Here is a 26,198-nt window from a genome sequence, read left to right as displayed (position 1 = left end):
GGCAGGGAGGGACACCTCTGAAGTAACATTCAGCTCATTCTTACCTAGGATCCCCTCTAAAACACAAGGCTTGAATGACCGCACAGAGGTGCCCCTTTCTTTCCACCGATTCTGGAGGCACACAACTAATCCGAGTTTTAAACACCCAAAACTACATACAATGAATTTCTTACATCCCACTCTTCAGCAGTGCTGGGAAATGCAAACATAAGTGTGTTCAAAAACAACACACAACTCTGAAAAAGCAGGTTGTGACATTTCCATCTGACCATCTAAGAAATCAGTGACAAAGGCTTAGCCCAAGCATCTGCATGGGCAGGCAATTTGTTACGAGATTTCTCTCTTCATTGTCATCATTTCATGCCATCCCAGTGGACAGCTGGGACTCGAAGCATCTGCCTTTCTCTTATTGTCATGTAATGCTTGGCTGAGAGCAAAGACTGGAGGTCAGTGATGCTGCAAGACTCTGGAGCAGGAACTGGTAACGGCTGTAGGATCTGTTTAACTGGCGCGCTCCCACCTGCCTGCCCTGCCAGGGCAGGAGTGCTGCTGGTCTTCAGACAAGGACAGAAACTGAAGTCTTTTCCAACACTGTCTTCTACAGTGGCTTGGTGATACACAGCACTATAGTTGTGCTCTGAATTCACCAAGGAAGAGAGGCAAGCTTTGTGACACCAGCAAAGCAAGTCTGCAAGAACATTTTGTCAGCAAACGTGCTCCTGTCCCTGAAAGTGGCTCCACTTTCTAACTCCAATGGCACACTTTAGTACTGAAAATACACTTCAGCTGTCACATAACTGGGTAGATTGAAGAAAAAAGAACAAGCTTGGGTTCTGTTGCCTACCCCATCCTCAAACTGCTTGGCAGCATGTCCAGTTAGTCTCAGTCTAGAAGAAGGAACACCGTTTCCCTCTTTTTGACAAATAAACCTCGTCATCCATCTGCCCAGTACAATTTCCAGTATTCCAGGTAAGCAATGGCAAATGGGTAAAAAGATGGTGTATGAAGGGAATCTGTGCGGCTTGCTGGTAAAGGGAACAGTTCTCCCACCAACAGCTGAACCCTTCCTAAGACGCACATACGAGTATGGGGTGTATGTGTGTGCTTGCGTGCCCTGATGGACACACATGATTATCTGTGGGTCAGGACTAGTGTCCTGCAGCTGAAGCCTTGGTTCCCCCTCCACTGGTGCGGTTTTCACATGCTGTTTATGTTTCATGGACTATACCCGCCTGCGGTCTTGTGAAAAACAAAACTAGGTTTTTTTGAGTTACCCCTGTCCACCCCTTTTCCCAAGCTTCCATCGTAACACCATCAGGACTGCAGGAACCAATTAAAGATCACTGACTCCAGGCAAAGCCTAAACAAGCAGCAAGAAAACAAAAAACCAAACATGCCCCATTAGCTGACAATCACCCATAACTTTGTTTTCTTTTAATCTTTGCAACTAAAAGCTGGAGGGGAGAGGAATTTCAGCCTGGTATTTGAGTTCTCTGCAAGCTTGGGGCACAGGGGTGTGCTTGTGTTTGAATGGATGGGTTTGCCTATACAGCCACTCTGTAATGCTATCCATGTTATTCCAGCTGATGAGGTGACCCTTACTCAGTGGTTTCCGAGACCTCCCACCACGCCCCAACACAAGACACCCCAGCAGCTGCTCAGGCACTCCCTGTTCCTTTGGCCCCCCAGGTAAAGAGAAGAAAAAGGCAAACGCAGAGCCCCTAGCTCCACAAACAAGGCCGACAGCTTCAAAAATGTGAAAAAGGATGGACTGGCATCACCTCGATTGCCATCAGTCCTAAAGGAACATGATTTCTTTGAGACCTTTCTCATCAAGTATGATCAGATTTTATTCATATCAAAATAATAATGCCCTGCCTGCTCCTGAGAAAGCGCAGCTCCTCCCATGCCAAACAACACAGACCACCTTTGTAGGATTACAGCTGTATGGCGAGAGCCAATGCAGCTATTCTCTTCCTATTCTGCTAACGTCAGCCAAGAGCTTTACACAGCACCAGACTACAGCTACTAAAACTTCTTCAGGCTTTTTCAAGAGGGATGCTTCTATTCTATGTTCCATAAAAGGCCATCTAACTCACGATGTCAAAAAACACTACATAAACTGAGAACGTTACAGGAAATAATCTTTAAAATGGCATTGGTCTGCCATGGAAGTTAGAGAATGAAATAAAACTCAATTTCAAAGATTGTGGGACCTAGTTTCTTAATTTCAATGGTACCCGGAGCCATACACAATCCTATTTCTGAACCGTGGAATTGACTTCGAGGCTATGTTTTCAGACTGTTTGCATTATCTCAGTGGAGATGAGCTTACCACAATGGACAGACCAGAGTGTGAGAATTAATCCATAGGACAAAAGGAAGACAGAGGAGAGATGCCAGCAAAAAATAAAAGCTGGTTCCCACATGCCTCAGGTTCATCTTTGAAGCTGATCAGTTTTGAAATATTCCTTCCACTTTTCTTATTACTTGCCAATAATCTGTGTAAAATGTGTCTTGGTTTGCATTTGGATAATAAACATACTTTATTCAGCACCTCCAGTGAGTGCCTGTCGACCACGAGTCTTCTCAGTTACTCAGCATTAGCAGTCAAATCCCTCCCCTGTCCAAAGCTCCTACCCAGCATGTCCTGTCCAAAGCTCCTACCCAGGATGTCTTCATAGACGTTCTCCTCAGATAAAGTGCGTGTGAGGGCCAGCTTGGTCTGCGCGTACCAATCCACCCGGCTGTTCTCAGACGATGACTGCAGCAAGTCTTCAAACTCATACGACTTCCTGCACCATTGATGGGAGGGGAGAAGGAGCAAAGAGGAGAGTGATCCAGTTAACCAGCATTTATAACCAAATCACGGCTAATTCACTTCTCCAACATGCCACACAGTTGGCAAAATGAATTACTGAGAAGAGAACATTTCACAGCCTCATCCCATATAAAGCATATAAAACTGAGATCGGTTATTTTTATCAGCCACACAAATAAAGGCATTTTGGGGATGCTGTAGATAATCTGGGTTATCATGGCAATAGCACGTTGTGAAGATGCAAGTGTTAAGTGCATCCTGCAACACCGCGCAGAACCTCAGGCCATAAGAGGTCACATTTACAGCACAGATCCCACCCTCGGCAGGAATAGTGGGCCCCAAAACGAGCTCTCTCTGAGCAATACAGGAAAGCAATACTCACATGCAGCATGGTAGAAAGGATAAAAACAAGTGTCCTCCACTAACAAACCTGTAAAGTTTCAATTCCCTTCCTGCACCCAAGCCAGGAATTTTTAGGTGACGGCTTATGCAGAGGGCATTAGAAACAGCTGTGCATTTTAAGCTTCCCACCCCAAAAATGTGTGACAATCATGTGGGAGGGGAGAAAAGGCAAGAAAGCACTCCAGAAGAATATATATATATATCAGATTCAGTTAGAGGAATAGGCATACTATGACCAGTGAAAAGGCTGTGGTAGAGTCTAGAGATTATCATTCCAGACCCTGTTCCAGACCAGCTGTAGTCATTTTGTAATTAAGTAGATTTTCTGCTAAAAAACCAAACCAAAACCCCAAACCCCTCAATCTTGGGCTTGAAGGTTAAGCCATGTAATACAGTGACCTTAAAGCCCAAATCTGCCATGGCTTATCCCCTCACAGTTATTCTGTGAAATTGTGCTGTCCACTCATACATTCTCAAAGAGATGACTGACTGCTGGTTATGGCCAGCAAGGCTCTCTGGGGATTATGAGTGACCAGGGAAGATCCGTCTCTCCCAGAGAGATATGGGAAGGTGGGACTCCACCATCAAGACCAACACCTTTGTGAAACACAGCGCGAATACCTGTGGTCAGCATTGTTCTTGTGCTTCCCGCTCCAGAGCCTCCTGCTGACAGCTGACGGGGGAGGAGAGGAAGGTAGAGGAGGGGGAGGAATGGATGGCAGAGGGGGTAAGTTTCTTTTATTCCTAGCTGCTGGCACCCAGTCCTCTTCCCCCTCATGTTTGAAAGTCCGCCTGGGCTTTGGCAGTGGGTTGATGAAGGGTTTCTTCTCTGGCACCCCTGGCTCTGTGTACACATTCTCCATTGTGCAGTCCTTGGATTTCACATGAGAAGTTCTCACCTCTTCTAGAGTCCCAAAAATTGGCTCACTGATTTCAGAGTCTAAGCCAAGAAGCCTTTTGTTGAGCTCAGCCCCACATATGCTCTCATGGCCCTCGGGAGCAGTGTGTCCTTGTGTTGCCTTCTCTTGCAAGCACTGTGGGGAATAGTAAGTACCAGGCAACTGCGGCTGCAGCTCTGCTGAGCCGTCTTTCAAAGCCTGCTCTAGCTTCTTGACCTGACTAAGCACTGAAAGGTTCTCCTTCTGGACCTCCCACTTCCCACCTTTCACCTCCTTGCATTTTCCAGGGCTGGACTCTACTTCCTCATCCTTCTGCGCTTCCCCCTTTCGCTCTGCTGCCTGTCCTGTGCCTTTCAGAGTTCCTGCTTTCCGCTCATTCTCTTTGCCTGCCCCTTTGCACTCCAGTTCCCAGTTCATAAGTCTCTTGGTCTCCACCTTCCGAGTCACCAGTGCTTCCCCACTTGTCTTCTCAGTTACACAGGGCATCTTGTGCTCCTCTTTAATTCCCTGCTCCTCCTCTCTGCGAGGAGCAGACTGTGTTTCTTTTTTCCCTTCCCATTCTGAAATTTTGTCCTTGATGCTGAAGGACTTATTCCTCAAGCCAATTTTTCCAGGTGACCGTATATTCTCAGTGCCTCCTATCTGTCTCCTGATGATTTTACTGTTTTCTTTAACGTTCAGATCCACAGATGGGTCACTGATGATCATTTTGGGACTAAGCATGTTCTGCTGAAAGCAGTCTAGCCTTGGATCCAGCATCAAGTTCTCCAAGGCTCCCAGTGGGTTCTTCACCACAGAAGAAACTGGTTCAGCTCCAGGTGTTAAGCCCAGGGTGACAGAGGCACCTTCAGAACATCTCTCACTCAAAAATCCACACAAAGGTCTTTCTAATTCCTTCACAGCTGCTGTATTGTTTTTATCTGCAAGCTTGATCCTACACACCAAAGACAAAAAGAGAAGAAACATCACTGCCATTGCTCACCCTTGGTTTAGTCCATCAGCTCCACAGGCTCTACTTGTAAAGCTGATAACAGCAGAGGATGTTCAAACCAAGCACTTGAGAGATGGGCTTACAGGGGAGGACGCTCAGGGAAGCGTCGTTCTAGCCAGAACACAATGCTCTCCTCTTGTTACGACTACGACAGAGTTTGAAATGAAGTCTTTCTCTGTGGGAGAAGTAGGTGGCAGGTGAGAGAGGTAATTTTTGTACATCAGACATGCTGATACCAATGAGAGGTTCACCAGCATTTGTGTGTGTGTGTTCAGAAGTGCAGTGGAGTTTTGGACATCGTCAGGGCATTAAGCAGGTCCACTGCAAATAAATGCAAAATGGACCATTTGCAAACAATAGCAAAATTGCTGCTGTTAAACAGAGGAGAAAACGTATGATACAGCTGGCATTCCTCTAGTGCCTGCTCAGAGGATCTCTCTTGGTCCATCCAAATGTTCCCCAAATGTATATTAATGCATAAAGACTGCACTTTTATTATTACATTTCTGTGGCCCTACCATCCCAGGCCACACATGGGCTTGGGCTCCCATGTACCCAGGCACGCTCCCTCGGCCTAGAGCACGTGATGTAGCACCCAGACACCAGATTCAACATTCTCAGAGCAAAAGGATTAAACACCTTCACTGCTTGAGTCCAAACTGCACCAAAAATCCCTAATATATTTAGTCTAGGGATTTCCAAGTGTGTGATATCACAATATCAATATTGTGGTATTTTATCAATATGGTAAAATTCCAGCTGAACAGAGTTATTTCAACACAAAATGTTTCTGAACCAAAGCACTTAGCCATGTCTTTGGGGTTTGCCTGGGCTTGGGAAGGAGCACCAGGACAACACAAGGTAGTTACTGGAATGAAAATCCCTATCATTAGTCCCATTTAACCATGATCCCAACACTAGATTCAACTCAGGAAATTGCTCTATTAACTTAAATGTATCAAGTGTGCCTCTTCCAGAACTTAGCGTTCTTGTAAGAGCATCCATGTGGATACCCTGTGTGCTGGCAGGCCTCGAGCTTTGTCCCGGAGTTAAGCGATGCTGGCAGCCATTGCAGACTCAGTTGTAGTGCAAATTGTGTCTGGGATGGGTTTCTGAGCAGAAATGGAACCCGAGCCAGATACTGTTCTTCCCTAGCCTCACAGATATTTAACTCCTGGCTGTCTCAGTGACAACATCATGCTTTGGTTAAGAGCCGGCACTGTGAAACACCGTGGCCTTTCCCAAGGAGCAGGGCATCACAGTGCAACTGGTGGTTGGACCGCGCAGTAGAAACCAGGGTTGGACACTGGGAGAAACCTGCAATGGGTGGGGACAGTAGGGTTTGTCTGAGGAGTCTGCGGCATCTCCCGCGTTGAAGATTTCAAGTGCAGGCAGGGCAAACATTGACAGAGATGTCATCAGCACAAACGGTCTGGCCTTGGGCAGACCTCTTCTAGCACTGTGAGCCTAGGACATTATCAGTCTGACTGGATGCTAAAATGCACAGTGTCACAGTCCTGAGATGGCAATGAAATCACCTGAGACCTACAGGGGTGTGTTTTAATGTGTGAGGAGAGGGGGACAGCACAGAGCAGAGAGAACATTTTTTTCCTTTGGTTTTCTTTCTGCTGGGGGTAATAAATGCAAGCAAAGCACCCCGGCACTGAAACATGGAAAGCTCTCACCTCTCAACCGACTTGCAGACACTGCTTTCAGACTTGCTGCTCACATCGGCCACCTTGCTAGCTGTCATCATGTCAGCACACAGCAGGGCAGCAGATCACCTGCAGACAGACACAAGGAAGAGTGCTCAGCATCCTTCTCTCTTCCTTCTACATACATACACACATGCATGTTTCTCCTTGAAATCCAGGAGAACAGCAGGAGCAAGACATGACAGCTCTCTGAGGACAGCCTCGGTTTCCTCCTCTGCAAAATGGGAAGAGGGGTGATAGCATTACCCCTCAGAAACCCAGAAACAGGGAGGAGTTGATGGGTTTTGAGGGCAAAAATTATCTTTGACAGAGCATCAACTGCTGTTCCGTGACTTGAATATGGAGTGTGTTTTATGAAGCCTTTTATTGTTGCCAAAATCTCAGTGGATTTAGATTTTTTTTTTCCTTGCAGAAGACTAAAACAAAAACAATTTTAAAACAACCTCTGTTAAGGCCACATGACCAAAGTGGTGGTCCCTGTGAATGCAACACTGTCACAACGTCCCCAGCTTGGGACAGAAAACGTTTTAGGCTGAAGAGACACTGCACTGTGGACACTGGTTTCCTTCTCTCTGGTGGGCCATGTTAGGCTGCTACTGATCTGCTTTCAGAGGACAACTTCTCATGGGGGTAAGATAAATCAGTCCCAAAAATGAGTCATTCTGTTCGCCTCATGGTTTCTAGCATTTATGGAGTGACTGTCCCTCTCTTTCTTTTGAGTACTGCTGCTACCCAGTTAATGCAACAGACTCTGTCCTCTTCTTATTGCCCCACAATACTCTTACTCATTAAATAAAAAATAAAAGCATTACTCTGTTACTCTGCAGCACCATCTCTCCTCACTTCTCAGGGTGGTCTGCCTGCTTCGCAGCATTGCAGTGACAAGGGGCTCACCATCTCGTAGGCAATAATTGGAAAATGTGAAGCCTCTCAAATCTGTTCACTTGGCTGGTCTGCCAGATGCTGCCCCACCGTGCCGAGCATTTGGCAACAAGACTGAGTGCCTTGGGAAATTTAGTAGGTTCTTGTCGTTAAAAAAATAAAACCCACCACACCAGAAACAGTAAAGAACAAAAGGATCTCTCATTTCCACTGTTCAAGTATTTTGGGCAGAGAGAGGAAAAAAGGAGAAAAAAAACCAACCCCAAAATCAGTCTTGTTTGTTCCCAGTTTTCTCTCCCTCCCTTTATCCCACACTGACAACGTTCCTGAGGCGAGGAGTGAACTCTGGGTCAACTCAATGTGTACACACTCAGGGCAGTTCATTGCTAACCATTTAGCGGACTCTCTTTCCCCAGACAATAAACCCCCTTGGCTTCTCTTTCTTGTTAGTAACTGGAACAAACACCCACTTCACTTCTAGACACAGAGCAGCCTTGCAACACTGTCAAGAAAATTTACCAGCCCAAGGAACAAAATCTATTCATCCATCCATTAACTGTTATGGATCGAGAATAATGAAAAACTAACGATCGCTTGCGTCCCCAGCCAAAGAATGACTCACCCAGGCAGCCAAAGCGGATTCCTGCAAAGCTGCAACAGAGGCTGCTCTGCACTTGGCTTACAACATCCTTAGAGCAGGGACGGTCTCTTCACTCATCACTTATTTAGTGCCTCGCACAGCAGGGTCAGTGGCCAGAGCTCCTCAGCACTGCCTTTAGCAGTAAGAAACGTAACAACAACGGGAGTTGGCATACACACAACCCCTGTGGCTCCGCTGCCACATCGAATGTTCGCTTGGGATGAGCGCCTCTGTCTTGATAAGATCACACAATTTCCCCCATCAGGAAACTCCATCTCTCAGCCTTTTCCAATAGCCCCCTAACAAACACTGCCTTGAAAACGAACATCTGGATATGAGGAAAGGTGTGCTGGTGCTCATAGTCACACACCTGACGTACTTCCTGTGGGAGAGGCCAAAAAGAAGGTAATACAGAATAAGAGGTGCACTCGTTTCTTCATCTGTAGTGGATGGGACAGACCCCACCGCCCTCGGTGAGCAGAAGCGAGGCACAAAGCAGTTGCTGAGTGCTGCAAAAGAGTCTCCCGTGAAAGGAGCACCGCTGCAATCAGCAGATCAGCATGACTTGGAGCCAAGGCCAGAGGGACATCTGTGCCCCGCAGCCACCACGTGTGGCAGGAGTAACCAAAGCAATGCACTCACACTAGGCAGTTTAAAGAGCAGGCCAGGAACTTCCAAAGCAGCAACACATCAGATGCTGCAATGTGACAACAACCAGGTACCTACCGACACACCCACTGACAACACACGCCGCTTAGGGGAGTAAAGTCATCCCTAGGAGATACACAGATTGCTGTGCCTTCACCCTTGAGCAGCAGGGTATACAGGGTGTCCTCAGCATCACCTAGGCGATTACTGTAACACATTAGCTGGTCCTGCCCAAAAGAGTAAATATTTATCCAAACACACTGGAAGACATGAGCGAAAAAGAGAGTCACCTCTGGAATAAAATAGCAGAAAACAACAAGGTACCTCCCAATTAGTCCAACAGTCAGATAATTTGCTTGGGGCCAATCCCACGCCCAAATGAACTTCAAAAGTGATGGGATCATCTCTTCCGTTAATAAGGTCACCAGAAACTACTTGCAGGCCTGACCCACAGGCATTGCCAACACCTGACAAGAGAAAGCTGGGATGGCAGTGAGGGAAGATTGCCTCCAGCAGGAAAACAAAAAGGTAGATCTTCTCTACCAAGGTTTGGCTCCACAAGGCACCCAGAGCTAACATGACAGTTCACTGCAAAGGGCAAGGGGCGCTCCTGTTCCTCCCGTCTCCCCACATCTCTGCTACGATCGACCATACACTACCCTGATCGTGTGCTGGCTCGGGCTCTCTTTGGAGCACCTCTGTGACCTGCTATAGCTTGCTGAGAGTTTTAGACAAAGCGGCTCATGGAAGGGGTCCAACATTCACCGGATCTTGTACAAGGGAGGTGATGAGACTGTGTGGACAGGAGGGGAAGAGGGAGGGAAGTGTAGAGAGAGAGCACGAGAGAGTGTGCATGTAGGGATGGAGAAGGGAGACCTGCCAGAGGCTCAGAAGTGTTATCTGAAATGCTCTGCCTTCCTGCCTTATGTGCAACGTGACCAGGGCCCTACAAACTGCCTAGAAGAAAAAAGCGGAGCTGAGTTCAGTTAGCAGGCAACCTGAGAAGGACATACATACATCAAGCTGGTACTTCTTGACCGATTGCTGCTTTCTCTAAAAACCACAAAAGAACTTTCTACCAGCAATGGGAGGTGCTGCCCCACGGCAACCCGAGTTGTGGGCCACCGCTCCTGGCACTTACATCCTGGAGCAGCAAGGCCATAAAAGGGGAGAGAAGACGCCGAGCCCCATTTAGAGAGCCTCAGCACTGCAATTTATTCAGTAATCCCTGCCATTGTTTGGGGGAACAAAGCAGTCATCTGATATCGTTTCAAAATTAAACTGGGAAAGGAAGGACAGGGGAGGAGGCGGGAGGAAAGAGGGAGGGGAGGGAGCTCTCAAACCTGTTGGTCGGACCCTGGGAAGGATGTGAAGTCTCCCAGCAGAAGCCTCTCGGTGTATCTCCCACACGCACCCGGCCTCACAATTCCCAGGGCCATGTGATAGGGGCTTCCTGCTACCAAGCGAAGCAAGACCTACCCCGACCTCTCTCTTCCAAACAGAGTTCCTGCCTGCTTTGTGTTCGCAAAGAGGCGTTTGTTTACTGATCTATCATTGGCATGCAGGAAACAGCCTTGAAATGAGCTGTAATCATCTGTCTCCAGCAATAGCTGTTTGGCTTTCTTCTAATTTAAGTTTTCCTCCCACCCCCCCTTCCCCAATGCCCTCTTCCCCACTTCCGATCAAAACGCTTTTGGAGTACGCACATCTGGTTCAGGGCACTAGATACTACGCGATGTTTCCAAAGCAACCAGTGAATAAAAGAGGCGCTGACAGTAGGCACGCTCCCACCCCCAAAGGACAGAGCAGTCTTCCAGAGGAATAGGAGCTAAACTCCTCCAGGGAGAGGAAGAAACCAGCTTTGCCCGCTGTACTTGGTGCAGCCACCAGACGATGCAGCCAGCACGCGGGTCGCACACGTGGAGTCTTGCCTCCGACAAGGTCAGGTGGTGATGGCAGCAAGCCTCCCAGGCCTCCCTTTGCTATTTCGTTTGCAGGGAATAAACTAAGCATACCTCAGAGGGTCTTGTGGTTTGGGGATGGGTATTAATTGCCATTGTCGCTTGCTGGAGGCCATGTCTCAAGAATTTCTTTGCTCTGTTTACTCTGCACCTCGCACAAAAATCGGATCCAAGTCCATAACTGGATACTAGCCACACTGCCTTAACAATAAGGCTTCACAGCACCAGGAGCGACCCGCAGCTGGTCAAACTCTCCTCCAAGAAGCAAAATGACACGCTGTGTTTAAAGCCCACGCACGCTTTCTTCTCCTTGATGCTCACAGAAATGGTCTCTCCAGTTACTTTCACGAGTAACCCCGAGCAGCCAGACAAAGCCTGCAAGTAACACCTCTCTGCTCCTGTGCTCTACAGAACAAAGGACGCAACATACAGACAGCAACAATGAGACAACAATATATAACATACATATATAAAGAACAGGAAGGATGCCAAGAAGACAAAACACTAACAGGAAAATCATGAGTAAGGGGAAGCCAACAGTTAAAGTCTTCAAGGCTCCCTCCCCCAGCCCTTGCTCTGTTTGGAGCCCGTTTCCCTTTGGGGGAAGAAGCAGGCATGAGGACGTGTGCTTGTGCACGAACACACACACAGAGGCCACTGTGTGGGCCCCTGCGCACAGTCCCAGCACCAGGCAGTGTCCCTGGGCCTGGGTACGAGCATGCTGACTTCACGAGGTCCCCAGCAGCAGCGTGACCTCGGGGGTTGAGCCCCCGCAGAGCGGGAAGGACACCAGCCGAGGGGGGATGCGGCTAGAGCCGAGAAGGGCAACAGGACCCAAGAGCAGGCTTCCTTCACAAAACAAGATGCTTGCAGTGGGAGAGTCACTGATCTGAGGTGTCCAACGCCAACCCAGCGGCAAGGCAAGGGTTTTCTGAAACTTGAGCTCAGTGTATTTAACCCAAAGCTCCATGACATGTGCCATGAGCCTTCCCCAGCTGACAGCAGCAACAGTTTCTCCTCAGGACTTCCGTGAAGCCCACTTCTTTCCTCTCCCAGTCAGCCCTGCAGATGAGCATACCCCAAGGTCTGGGAGGACGGGCCACCTCCGCAACAGCAGGGCTTCTCAGTGGCATTCTGTGAAAGGATGATTCCGCTTACGCATGAGAAAAACTGTTTTACTGAGAGGGTGACTGAGCACCAGAGAGGTTGTGGAGGCTCTATCCTTGGAGATACTCAAAACCCAACTGGACAATGTCCTGAGCAAGCTGCTCTACGTGACCCCACTCTGAGCAGGGGGCTGGACTTGGCCATTTCCAGAGGTGCCTTCCCACCTCAGCTACTCTGCCATCCTGTGCTGGGCACAGTTAGTTTGGGGCAAGGTGAGTTGTCACCTCTTTGCAAGCACTGATTGTCCTGGCCATGCGAGTCTCCTGTGGGCCATGGAGACTGAAGACGCTGACAGCAGGGTCGTTCAGTTCATCACACTCGTAATGGGATCCTAATTGTAGATAGTCAGGCCCAAGTAATTTATTAAAGAAAAAAAAGCAGGATAAACTTAGGTAAACATATCCATGAAGGACCAATGACTGGGAAGCGATATGCTCCTACAGTATCTTTTAGAGCCAGATCCCACACAGCCTCCTACCCCCCTCGCCCCACTCTGTCCTAACTTTTCCCTTTGATCTATCATATCTTACACCACAGGGCTTACAAGGGGGTCAGGAGAATCCCATGTGTCAAAACAAACTGTATTTTCAAAAACCCCAAGTGGAATCGACGTACTGCAACCTCTCTCTTTGTGCGCGAACCCCATGTCAGAGGAACAACACTGCAATGCAAGGAATGCAGAAACTCGTAGTGTTGGCGTTCAGCCTGTGTGCAGAAAAGCTGTGTTATGTATTATATCTTTAATTTTATGATATAATTCATTCTACTGATCTTCTCCCTCTCTAAAGCCCACAGAACAAACTCTGCCCACTTGTATGTCACTAACCTGATTTAAAGGATTACTACGGTTAAAGGGACTGCCCTGCTTCTCCCTCTCCCTGGGCCCCTGCTCCTCCCTTTGCTGCCAGCAACATGGTCTCATCCCTGTCCTTGGTAAAGGATATGCCTGATCAGATCTCACAGTTGCCGTTGACTAAGGGTGTGCCTACTTTTTCCTCCCTTCTTGCTCCTGCTTCCTTTGCATCAGCTCCAATGCTTGTAAAGCCCTTTCTGAGCTAGCAAGGGCTAGCAAGCTAGCTAGTTCAACTCGCTAAACCAGTGAAGAAATAAAAGGAGGGAAAAGCAAAAAGTTTTCTGCTCGGATAGTGACATCAGTCACCTGTCATGGAAAACCTGATGAGCACTGAAGCACATGGAAGGGAAGGGATGAAATCATATCGCTGGGACAGATTCACTGCGTATTTTGCTTTCTCCTCACCGCTTCCCTTCAAGGACATTTGTTGCTCACCATACAACCATGTAAATAGCAAACTGGGTTGCACAGACTACAGGCAAAACTCAATTTGCTCTTAGTACAGGGACAAGCAAGACTTGATTTTTCAAACTGTTCCAACTGCAAACCCCACCGCCTTCACAAGCAGCCGTGGGGCCAGCCCCACAGCTGGACCCAAGGCCAGGGAATGCACAGCTGGCTACAGCTGGCAAAAACTCCGCTTTCAGAGTTTGTCTGACATGGCAGCAAGTTCCGGGAAGGGCAGCTGAGGAGGTTCCTAGCCATTTCTCCTTCATTACCTGCCAAATTAAGCAAGGAACCCCTGCAGGCACCCATTTCACTTGCTACATTACCCCGACTTGCCCCCCAAGTGGGCCCCTTCTTTTGCACTGAACGAGACCACAGATGCACTGAACAGACGCCTGTGACGGCCCAGCCAAGCCTGACCGCTGCAGTGCACAAGCATGGAAGACGCAACTGAAACGGCATGGACAACCGTAAACATGGCGCTTCTGAGTTCCCGAGTGCTCCACTTCACGCATACAGAAACTGCATTTGGAGAACACAAATTAAGTTTCAGCTTTGGGTTGGTTGGTTTGGTTTAAAGGCAAACTGGAAAAAAAAACCACTGGAGTCCCATGGTGTGGGACAGCACGGAGTTACCAGGATGGCTGGATGCTTTGGCTGCACCACAGGCACCTCTGGCACCTGAGTTAGTGGAATAGCTGGTAACAGCAGCAGCTCCCGGAAGAGGATGGGACAGACACTCTGCCAGGGGTTTTGCACACACTTGCCAGGGGCACAGGGACCTTCAGGAATCATGGGCTCCATTCCAGGCTTTGGAAGGAAGCAGGTTATGGGGGGCATGCCATTATTTTTAAGTTTGTGCTCTCTCCTCCTGACACTAGAACCTGGTTACACACAGTCTTCCTCACCTACTGTTGTGGTTTAACCCAGCAGGCAGCTAAACACCACACAGCCATTCGCTCACACACACCCCCAGTGGGATGGGGGAGAGAATCAGGAAAAAAAGTAAAATTCATGGGTTGAGATAAAGACAGTTTAATAGGACAGAAAAGGAAGGGAAAATAATAATAATAATGATAAAAGAATATACAAAGTAAGTGATGCACAATGCAATTGCTCACCACCCACTGACCAATGCCCAGCCAGTTCCTGAGCAGTGGTCACTGCCCCCTGGCCAACTCCCCCCACTTTATATACTGAGCATGACGTCATATGGTATGGAATGTCCCTTTGGCCAGTTTGGGCCAGCTGTCCTGGCTGTGTCCCCTCCCAGCTTCTTGCTGGCAGGGCATGAGAAGCTGAAAAGTCCTTGACTAGCATAAGCACTGCTTAGCAACAACTAAAACATCAGTGTGTTATCAACGTTATTCTCATCCTAAATCCAAAACACAGCACTGTACCAGCTACTGGGAAGAAAATTAACTCTGTCCCAGCCAAAACCAGGACACCTACTCAATACCAGTCCCTGCTTCCCAGATCTCCTCTTCGCCCAGACAGCCCAGGTTTAACTCTCTGAGGTCCCTATTCAAGTCCCAGTTCCCTCACCCACTGCTAATCTCACGCTTACTATCAGCTGTCCCAGCCCGGCCCTCTCTGCCTATCCTCCCTATCACCACTTCCCCGTATCCCTCTCTTTCCAGACTTGTCCCCTCAAATCATTGCTTAGCCAGTCCTCCTCTACCCATAGCTCGTCCAAATACCTTCCTTCCATCCTAAGGACTTTCTGCGATGGCTCTTAGCTGCAGACTCTTCCTCCCCTTACTTTCCCCTCCCCACCCAAACTAAGGGCTCTCGCAGATCTACCCGGCCCTCAGCCCTGCCCCAGTTTTCCTCACCTACCCCTGTCCTACCTCCCTGCTCCAGCAGAAACAGCCTCCCCTCCACACTTCCAGCCTCAGGAAGCCTCTACCACTCAGTCTGCTACCTTAAAAGCTGCTTCCCTGCAGCTTCCAGGTTGGTTTTTTTTTACCTGCCCCCAGGCCTAGTCTCGCTGAAACAAAGCCACCTGACATCAGACTGGCTTGAGCACCTCCTTTCTGCCCACCCTTGCAGGGCAGAACTTGAGGACCTTGCACATTTCCCCAGGTTTTAGATCCACTACAGCTACCTGGATCCTGGCTACCAAACGTCCCGAACTGCTGGATACAGCTCCTGCATGTCCACAGTGCTTATCTGAGACAACGCCTGCCCTACACAGACGGTCTGCACCTACACGTTGAAGACACTGGACTCCATACATGCATTTCCACTGTCAATATCCTGAGTAGATCCTACACCTCTCCCCTGCTGCATACCTCCGCATGCACAGTGTAGCAATTATTTCTTCAGAAGCAGAGTGACTGCATCTTTATGTCCAAATCATCATCCGACTAGGACAGAGGATCTTTTCCTTCCTTCCTAGTCCAGGCTTTGCCTCTTTTGGATACTAGGAAATGAAGCTGTTTCCGCCTCTTTTCTGCTACGGTGCCAGTGGGATAATTGATGGCACAGGAGAGAAAAACTCCTGGTAGTCTAGTCCACTGTTTCTGGGCAGAGATTTACAGGGAGGTCCTATTAAACCCCAGAAATGTATTGTGTACTTCTGGTTAGGAGGCCAGCCTTTGGCTCTGAGCTGCAGATGGCATTTATCCATTCACACATGGCTCCCAGGTTGGGACTTTATTATAGGACCAGTGTTAGGACTTGGGTTGGCAAGGAGGCTCTGCTTGGAAAGAAGCTAACCCCCAGCAACAAGAAGAGGGGAGCCAGCAGGACCTGCTGTGGGCAATACTGGTGGGTCACCCTGGGTCTCAATTGCATCCTTAGGCCATCCCTGTTCTGTAGTAAAGCAGCTGGACCCTTGAGAAACTACCCTCACCTCCTGTCCATTACTTCCCTCCACCACCCATTTGCTGAAGGTTGTAGGTGAAGCTCCACAGGGATAGCACCACGGTCACCTGCCTGCCTGGCACAGGGAGCTGGAAAGATAGAGCATTTGGTAACAAGGTAACTACTGAAGATTTTAGCTACTAAAAATAAAAACCTCTGCTGACCATGTGCCAACTGAAGTTTTCTTCCCACAGAATCTTGGAAGAGTTAAGGCAGAGATGACACAGGAGTGGCAAAGGACAAATTCCCGATCCAAACAGCATATAACACTTCTGTTTCAAAGCATAAGGTTAGTCTTAGCAAAAAAGAAAAGCCTGATGCACTTTCTAACGCAGGGGAAACAGCACATTTTTCTCCCCTAGCTTCACTCTTTGAAATAGCTGAAACATTTTGGCTGAAGGCTTTCAAAAGTAATTCAGCCAGAGGCAAATGCTCAGCATGGAAGACTGCAGACTGAAACAAAAAAATTTGCCCTGAAGGCAGAAATCGAAAACAGGGTCTCACAATGTGGATTGTCTTCTGTTAAAGGTGGGGCTTGCTGCACCCACTATTATTAAGCTTGTCCCACGTTTCCCATTGTCTTGTTTTCCCTTTGTTCCTCCCTCTAAACACATAACAGCAGAATAAAAGCTCAACAACTCAAAGGGTATTCGACATCCCTCCAGTTTCCTTCAGGCAACCACACCCTCAGCTGGAAAACACAGCATTTCCAGGGTTAGCGGTGGGACGTTACATGACCATGTCAAACAAAACAGCAATGCTCTTTTTCTAATTCACCGCTCGTGAACACAGATTGTCTTGCATGTACAGAAGGTAAATACTGTTATTCTTTGTGGTGGCCAGTATGGTTTATATTACTGCTTAGAGACATGATTAGTCTTCATTCCTGCAGATAAGTTAACAAATATTAAGAAAAAATTCACATGGGAAGGAAGAGAAAGATTCAGTATGTCCCAATCTGGCTGCTAAAATGAAGTCTAATTACAACATTTAGTGGAATGACATGTTTCAAACTAAGCTTTCTACAAGGAAGTCATGAACAAAAGATTAAAAAAAAAATATAATTCCAGGTGGAGAAACCAAGACCCTGGGAAATGAAGGCAGGAGTAGAGGACAGCTCTTCTGTGACGGTTCTTGGCAATACTAGGTCATCTTCTTGTGTTTTAGATCTTGCATTAGCGCATGTGTGCACACAGTGGGGTTGCTCAGCCCCTTTCAAAATGGGATAATATTTACTTATGCTTTGCAGCCTAATAAATGAAAATTCAGTTACTTTAAGACAAGGCTGAAGAAGACATTAGTGGTGGATCCCGTGTTACTGAAGCGAACACGAGCTTGCTGATGACATCAGTGGAGCCAGCATTTCATACCTGTTTTCTTTGGCTTTGAAATCACCCACATACAAGACGACTGCAGTCAATATGGAATAAAACAAAAGAAATATGGACCAGATTTACACGAGCAGACATTTGCCAGCAGAACAGTCTATCAGCCACACGGAGGGGCAGGATTCCTAACAGATGCAGTGGAACTGGCTTCAGTCCCCAACAAAGACGAAGCTACATTGGCAAATACGCGTTTCTATCAGCGCAGCCAATTGGTGCAGGTACTTTCCCTCCTTTGATAGGAATGCTGTGTTACAAATGTGCCAGTCCTACTACAACAGTAGAACACTTCTAGTGTGAAAAGAATTGGAAAGAACTCAAGGTTATTATTATGCTTATAAGAAACCCAAACATTTGACAGCATAGGAAACAACCTGCCACTAAAATATAGTGTTCAGCTCATGAACCACACTGGAATTAATTTTCAATGTGGTGAGATAACCTCTGCTATTCTAGCATAAACGGGACCCAAAGAGGTCCCTTCGAGGAGCAACTCTGCAAAGAGTTTCCTGGCAGGAAGACAAATTGTCTCACATTCAGAAAGGAAATGAGAGCATTAAAACGAAGAACCTCAACTTCTTCCAAAATAAGTTATCATCAGGGAAGAGAAACGGAGCCTCAGCAAATCTTTCCTTCGGTGGCCTTCACCCAGCAGGATGCTGACTCTTGCCCCTCCCGATGAAGATTTAGCACACAGCTTCCTTTAGTGTCCATCACCTCAACCTTGGGGCACCATCTGCAGAGCGCTGGTCGCTGCATGCTCCAGGAGACCTTCCTGTACCAGCTCCGAGTCCATGACCTGCCTCTACAGCCTGTCTCTATTAAGCACCATCTTCTGAGCTCAAGCAAAAAGTCACCTGTAGATTGCTTTTTGGTTTCGGAGACCCTGCTTCCCCCTGCCTTGCTCAACCTCCTCTTTCCTCCCACCCTCACTCTCCCACATACCTCGGCCATCACAAATGCAGAATCTGCTTATCGCATATCTTATTTCTTATCGAGATCTTTCAACCACAGCGCAGCACACTACCCCCTTGTTCAACCTTCCTCAGCAGAGAGCAGGGCCAGGCAGCACGTGAGCCGCCAAGGATTTACCCATCACGAGGAGGAAACCTGCACAGCTCCAAAGAAGAAAAACTTCTGCAAAGCGGGCTTGCATTTATTTATTTTTCCAGGAGGAAAGCTGCTCTCTGTGGGTGTGTGCGTGCGTGTGCGTGTGTGTTTGTCAGGACAATAGGAAAAAGGACACTGGAGCGGAGCTGCCAGGAAACAGTCGGCCATCTGCCCTCGTGGAGAGCACTTTTTCCTTTTCTTTTGTACTAAGAGGAATGTAGCTGAGAGCCGCCATCCGCCCGCGCTGGGAGGAAATCTGAGAGCCTGTGCTCTGCCAGGGAGAGGAAGCGTGGGGGAGGGAGCGAGCCGGGTCCATGTGGTTAAGCGGTCATTGCACTCACGGCCAATAAAAGTGGGAAAAAAACCTCCTGACCAAAAACCCCAAATCCTAGGGAAAACTGCTCTTCCTCCTCCGCCCTTTCACTCTCACGTGTGGTTTGATACTCGCTCTCTCCCAGGCACTGGGAGGCGATCCTGAGCACAGGAACCGCAGAGGAGCGTGTCGGGAGGGCAACGGCCCAGGGAAACACAAAGGTTTCCCCCTGCGCTGACACTGGCACCCCCGGACAAGAAAGCAACACAAACAGAAATTCACCTCGCATCGCCGCATTGCTCAGCTGCCCGCATCCCTCTCAGTAACCAGGCATTTAGCAACCCAAGTGCAAAACAGCCTGGGGAAGGGCCCTTTGCTCTTTGGCTCCCCAACCCACCGGACAAGGGTGGAGTGTAAGGAGCAAGTCTACTGCTTATAACCATCCACGTGTTCTCCCCCACAGGCTTTGATGCCACTATAAAAGAAAACTATGTTACAGGAGGGAAAAAAGGTCTCATCTTCTGGTACCATCAGGCAAAAATGCTGGCACAACACTGTGATGGCTTGGTAGCACGTTCTTCTGCCACTTTGGCAGCAGAAAAGCCCCGAAAAAAATCAAGAAAGGTAAAATTTTCACGACTTTGAAGTTTAAGACTCATTTTCAAAACCGATTGAGGATCAGATTTTTTTTTAAACAAACATTGTAAAAGTGGCTAACATTTTCAAAGAATTGTAAGCACTTATTCCTTTTTCACTGGTTGCAACAGGAGACATTGTCAGGGTATTGCTGGGAAAATTGAGAAAACATCTACCTGCATCTTCACACACCTACATACCTTGCAAACTCTGGCACTTGCCAGGTACCAGATCCAGCTCCACAGAGCCAGCAGAACTTGCTAACGTGGGAGATGTCTGAGATAACAGGTCACAGTCCTGAAAAAGGTACTTCCAGAAGAACTGATTGATCCAGAAATGGGCTAAAGAGCTTCTTCATGTCCTGGCAGCTCAAAAGACAGACAGACTGACCCAGTGATGCTCTGCACCTAAGCATGTCCAAGTCAGATCTGGACTGCCACCCACGCATCTCAATCCCTTTCAGAAACGAGACTCAGGTTTCCACATTCTGTCGTGACTTTCTGAACATTTTACTTCTCGTTAAACCAAAATCATCAGTGTAGCACAGTGTGTGACCTCAAGCCAATTCCTTGGCTGCTTCTCACTTGGGTGGATGAGAGACAATGGAAACAAGCGGAAACAAAGTAGAGACTTGATATAAGGAAAATTTTTTTTCACCACGAGGATAACACAGCTCTGGAACAGCCCTGCAGTCTCCATCGCTGGAGGTTTTAAAGACCCAACTGGACAAAGCCCTGAGCAACCTGGTCTGAGCTCAGACCTGAAACTCTTTGAGCAAGAAGCTGGAGACCTCCTGCAACCCCTTCCAACCTGGATTATCCTATGATAACCTGTCATTAATTACTGTAAAAGAGAGAATTCACTCTCATTTTCTCTGTGGAAAACAAACCAAACAAAAAACTGCAAAAAAAATTCCCTTTCAAAACACTATTACTAGGTGCCTTTTCCTCCCCAAGAGATATTTTTTGCCTTTCACCTCTTAAAACTCCCCATCTGACCAGCAAGCAAGCAGTAAAAAATGGCTGCTAAAACAAGATATGCAACTATGCTATTCCTAACACATTTCCACGGTCTTTTGTCCCCTGTAATTCTGTAGTGCCTAACAAACTTCAACAGTTCAGTGAAAGCTATTAGGGAGGCCATGAATCCACCAGTAAGACTGCCTTGGCAAATAATGATAAGGGTGCAATTTAAAAAAAAAAAAGATTGAAGTTATTTAATGATTAAATTAAACAAACAAACAACTGAGAAATACTGGAAGCATTTACTTGGGAGATCTTTGGGGGTTTTTTTGCTGAAGCATTTCTTTGGGTTTCTCATGGCAGAAAACCTAGAAACTGGAGATTTATCCAACAGGCATATGTTGTTCTCTACTTTCGTCCAAAGGATGTGCTAAAGGCAATACATACTCTAGAGGACTTTAATTTCCATTGTTTACTTTCTTTCATATACATCAAACTGTTTGATAACGGAGCAGAAGCAGAGCACCCATGCACAATTTCCTCCATCGAGCCCTTATCTCACAACCAAAGTAGAGCTATTCTTATAGAAGCTTCCAACCCGGAGAACGTGCATCCAAGTTTTGTATTCCAGGGTAACCACAAGGGCATACTCCACCCAAGATGTTTGAATGTTGTCCTGGACTGGGCCCCGATACTGTTTATTGTGCACAGGAAAAGCTCATTACTACAAAGCAGCCAGCACTGAATGCATTTCACAAGGGCGCATTTTACAGGACCCAGAACAAACTATCAAAGTAGGAGTCTTCTGGAGTCAAACCCTTTGCGGAAGCCCCAGCCCCCCGAACTATTGAATAAGCATCATCCCCTTTCATCTTAAGTGCTCATAAACATCTTATTTCCAGTCCAATGCGAGGTGAAATCCTAGCTCTACTGAAGGTACTGATTTGACTTCAGTGATTATGATGTGGCTTGCATTTCACCCACCAAACCCTCCACATTCACCTCGTTTTTGCTCCTCCCCAACACAGGTCTACCTACAGAAACCCAAGCAGAGAGCATAGGAAACAAGTCCATAAAACCTCTTGGGAGGGGACAAGTCTTACAGGTTCTCATGACATGTTAAAAGAATACAAAGGTTTCCCGCAGGGTGAGAGATGAGGTCTCCCACAGTAGATGACCAGCACTAGGAGTCAGGTGACCTACCTGGTACAACACTCTGATGATATGCAGATTCCTCTGTGAAGTTCCCATCTCCCCGCCCCAAAAATAGCAGCATTACACACTCAGCTCTAAAGGTCTGGCTCAGGAAAGAGGCTGTCCATAAATGTTTTTCTCCCTGCAGAAGATGGTGATTTTAACAAATCCACATGGTTTCTAGATTAGATACCCCATGAATAGGCCAGTTAGACAGATACTCCTCACCACAACCACCTTCTTCATGCAAAGGTAGAAGCTGCACTATGTTGGTTCAATCATCCATGGCTGAATATAATGGATCTTTTGATAATGACCAGTTTTTCTTTATTGAAAAGAGAACGTCTACAGACATTACTGGCAAACTAAACCTAAACTCGATCTTTTAGGGGAAATTCCCCAAACATTTTCTTCAATTAGAAGAGGCACAAGAAGAGCTTATGTAATGCTATACTTGATTTATTTCTTGGCTGGTAAGAAAAATGTTTGGCATTCAAGTAGGCATTCTTCTTCCCATCTCTTCCACATGTAATAACTCAGACATTCAGATTGGATAGCATTTACTTAATAAAAAATCTGTCATCCACTTCTCCAAGCGGGTTCACTGCATTCATATTAAAAAGGAAAATAAGACAGAGGAGAAATTTCGGCACTAGAAATAGGTTAGAAAGAAGTTATTTTTGCTTATATGCCTTCCCAAGCAAAAGGAATATTAGAGATGCATTGTCATATAAAACTATGATACCACTTTTCTTTAGACTTTCTTCACATGAATCTGACTTTTGATGACAGGTAAAAATGCTGATGAATAAGAAATCAGTCCTACCTCTGGTCATATGTTTGGCAAGACTGACTTTTCAAAATATTGTACACTGAGATAAGAGTAAGCATATGGCAAATATGCTCCCAGATACCTCAGATTAATGTAATTTTCTATGCGGGAACTAAACTGGAACAATGGGACGATCCATCTCAGCTAACTCTTGATGTCCACATGTGAGCTACACTTTTAGCCTCTTTAATACTCACAACAGGTAACTTGTGCTCTAGAAGTACTCTCTCTTCCTGAGGTAGGCATCTCACAAACTCTGAACCGTACTGTAAAAGCTCCTGTTTCTCTTACCTGACCAGCAAGGGTCTAGAGACTAAGTTATCTGGGCAAGGTGCATCCCACTCACATGCCTGAAATACAGGTGCATGGTCTCAGCAATTCAATTCACATAAATCACAAGCAGGTTTGAGTGTTGCTGGATGAGTACATTACTTATAGTTTCTGATCAACTGAAATAATTTTTGCCAAGTTCAATCTAAATTCAATGTGCCAAAAAAAAAAGAGAGAGAGAGAGAGAGAGAGACTTTCAAGGAAATGTTTGATGTAATCTGAAGGAAGAATACAAGAGTTAGGTTCTTTATTTTGAAATTACATTACCTACCAAAATTTAGCTAGATTGGGGTTGAGTGTGTGTTAAACCTTCCCTTCAAAAGGAGCTGAAACACTTTGTTTAGGCTTCCCCTCCTTCCCACCATATTTTTTTTTTTAAGGGAAAAAAGGAGGGAAGGGAATAGATGGGGCTACCCTGCCACCTTTCTCCAAATATTTATATAATTTTTTATTCAACCACAAAACTGAAAAAGAAATACCACAAAATCTCCTCCAAAGCACCAAAAAGCCCCGAACTTCACTTCCAGGTCATTGCTTAGCTAAAGTTAATGGAGCAATGACAGTTGACACCACCTTGTTTTTCTGGTGATCTCATCCACATACATCTCACTGTGCTTCATCAGTGTATCAGCAAGTTATGTTGACTCTGTGAAGCAACTGCTTAAGAAAAGTTGCATTATACAATCTTCTGCTTAATTCTGCATTCAAGGACTTCACGGCAAGTCATACCAAAATCTTCTCTATCGCAAAGTATTGTTCACAAGTTTAAAAAAAAAGAAAAAAGTTACATGTGCAACAGAGACAGTGAGACGGCTGAACTTCTTAAGTCCTTCAGGAAAAAAGAATGGGTCGGTGATTACCTGTTTCCAGGCTTTTTTAAAAATTTCTTTTTACTTAAAAATAGAAAGAAAGAAAAATCAATGTAATCCAAGGTCAGGCTTGATTTTTCAAAAAACAGATCTTTACCAGGAGCCTGAAGTAAAAATAAAATACTACCAGTGAATGCGTCCAGAGGAGGACAACAAAGCTGGTGAAAGGGCTGGAAGGCATGTCCTATGAGGAGCGGCTGAGGACACTGGGTTCGTCTATTCTGGAGAAAAGGAGACTCAGGGGCAACCTCATTGCTCTCTACAGCTTCCTGAGGAGGGGAAGTGGAGAGGGAGGTGCTGATCTCTTCTCCCTGCTATCCAGAGACAGGACAAGTGGGAACGGTTCAAAGCTGTCCCAAGGGAGGTTTAGACTGGACATTAGGAAGCATTTCTTTACAGAAGCCTCTGGAACAGGCTTCCTAGAGAGGTGATCGATGCCCCAAGCCTGTCAGTGTTTAAGGGGCATTTGGACAATGCCCTTAACATGCTTTAACTTTTGGTCGGCCCTGAATTGGTCACACAGTTGGACTAGATGATCATTGTAGGTCCCTTCCAACTTAAATAATCTATGCTATGCTACTAACAATAACAATAATAAAAATCGAATGGAAGGCTGCCTTGAGCATGAATGAGCAGAGGGACTGGGATTGGTGTACATGAATCGTTTGAAGAACAGAAAAGCTAGAATTTTTACTCCTGCAGTGATTGCTGGTCAGAGTTGAAGTCCTTGACTGCTCTGACAGGGCAAGTCCTCTGTTTCTGATAATGTTTCCAGATTCCTTTGGATCAGAAAAATAATTTTACCCTATGCAAGTGAACATTAAGCAAGTGGGACATGACGCAATATATTACATGTCAGAATAAGTTAGTTAAAAAAAACAACCCTCATCAAATTCTGACATTTTATGAAATTTGTGCCTTTCAGAGGTGATCCTGTTTTTCCTTGAAACACACCCAAAAGTGTCTTTCTCTGACTAGTGGAGGAATTTAGGAATTTAACAGGGGAAACCTTGGTTTCCCATTGAATTTGTGTACGTTAAACCATCCTACAAGGAAAGTTTCCTACTGTGCAAACAAGAGGATACTGATGGGGCAAGCTTTAGCACAGTCTAAGCGGCAATAGCCGCCCATATCCTTCACCAACACAAGTACAGGACTGTTGTATGTGAGAGGTGACACCATGGCAAAACTTCAGCTTGGAGTCACTCGTAGTAATCTCTGGGGACAGAGACAGAAATCTGATGCAAAAAACAGTTACCACATGTTGGTTTCCCAGTACGAAACCTCTCAGTCTTCTCTCAGAGTTTGACAAAGCTGAAAAATGGCAGCCAGCTAGATCAGGACTTCTTACATCATCTGGAAAAAGCTCAATACCTTACACATCTCTTTTCAGTAAGAAATTCTCTTGCTGAATTTGACTACAGACAGCCGCACATACAGCCTAGCACATCAAGGCAGGGAAAAACAGATTCTCAATTACAGCCTGATCCCAAGCTCCCTGAATTCATGGAAAAGCTCCCATGGACTTCAGTAGGCTATGGAGGATGCCTCAGGGTCTGGTTTTGGCCAGATATTGATTTCTGAAGTGCTACATGTGCTGGAGAAGACACCCTTCTTGATTTTAGTAAGAGGCATTTATTTCCCTTTGCTACTATGTCACTCTGAGCTCTGGATAAGCCAAGACTCGACTCTTATCTAAAAGAAAAGGTGAAGCCTACATTCACAGCATGCTTTGCAGCTGAAACACACTGTATTTTTGTATGTGGAAAACATACCTATCTTCTGGGAGGGCTGAACGTTTTTAAAGAAAAAGCTCCAATATTCTGAAAAGTCTCTGGGAGCTCTTTCCTTTTTAATGTAGCACGGTGGTGTTTGGCTGACACTGGCAAGCAAACTCCTATTTATGAAGTGCCCTCACAGTGCCCTGTGAAATTTGCCATTTCCCTCCATGACAGTCAGCGCTATCTATCATGAGAACATAATCCCCTAAGACAGGAGACCCGAGCCCCTTCACTGCTCTCCTCTGCAAACAGATGTGTGCACGCTCTCCAGCTCTGTAAGTCACAGCCGGCTTTTGGCAAAGAACTTCAGCAGCTGCACATCTGCAGAGGGGAAAAGCTTTCAGCAAAAAATACAGAGGGGGATCTCATCCTCCCCCCGCCTGCAAAGCAAGCTCAGCATTTGTTTCTCTCCAGATGACACCCTGATGGGTTGATTTAATCATTCACATATGTATGCCTATTCACAATGCTAGCAAAATACCAGGGCTGTGA

At 46.5% G+C, this 26,198-nt stretch overlaps 1 protein-coding gene across 1 annotated transcript in view; it reads right to left on the bottom strand.

Moving 5' to 3' along the window:
- The window catches only part of DENND2A (DENN/MADD domain containing 2A), a 36,835-nt gene extending 29,959 nt beyond the window's left edge, over positions 1–6,876 (bottom strand). The window contains exons 1-3 of the mRNA XM_009332933.1: positions 6,799–6,876; positions 3,845–5,056; positions 2,668–2,795 (exon numbers count right to left, since the gene is read on the bottom strand). Coding sequence (XP_009331208.1) covers positions 2,668–2,795; positions 3,845–5,056; positions 6,799–6,869 — 1,411 coding nt within the window. The 5' untranslated portion in view covers positions 6,870–6,876. The remainder of the gene's footprint in view (positions 1–2,667; positions 2,796–3,844; positions 5,057–6,798) is intronic.
- Positions 6,877–26,198: the final 19,322 nt, after the last annotated feature.

This window comes from Pygoscelis adeliae, unplaced genomic scaffold (assembly GCF_000699105.1).
Source record: "Pygoscelis adeliae isolate BGI_AS28 unplaced genomic scaffold, ASM69910v1 Scaffold38, whole genome shotgun sequence".
Taxonomy (NCBI): Eukaryota; Metazoa; Chordata; class Aves; order Sphenisciformes; family Spheniscidae; genus Pygoscelis; species Pygoscelis adeliae.
The sequence above is the reverse complement of the archived record's forward strand: the minus strand, read 5'-3'. Positions and strand labels throughout refer to the sequence as shown.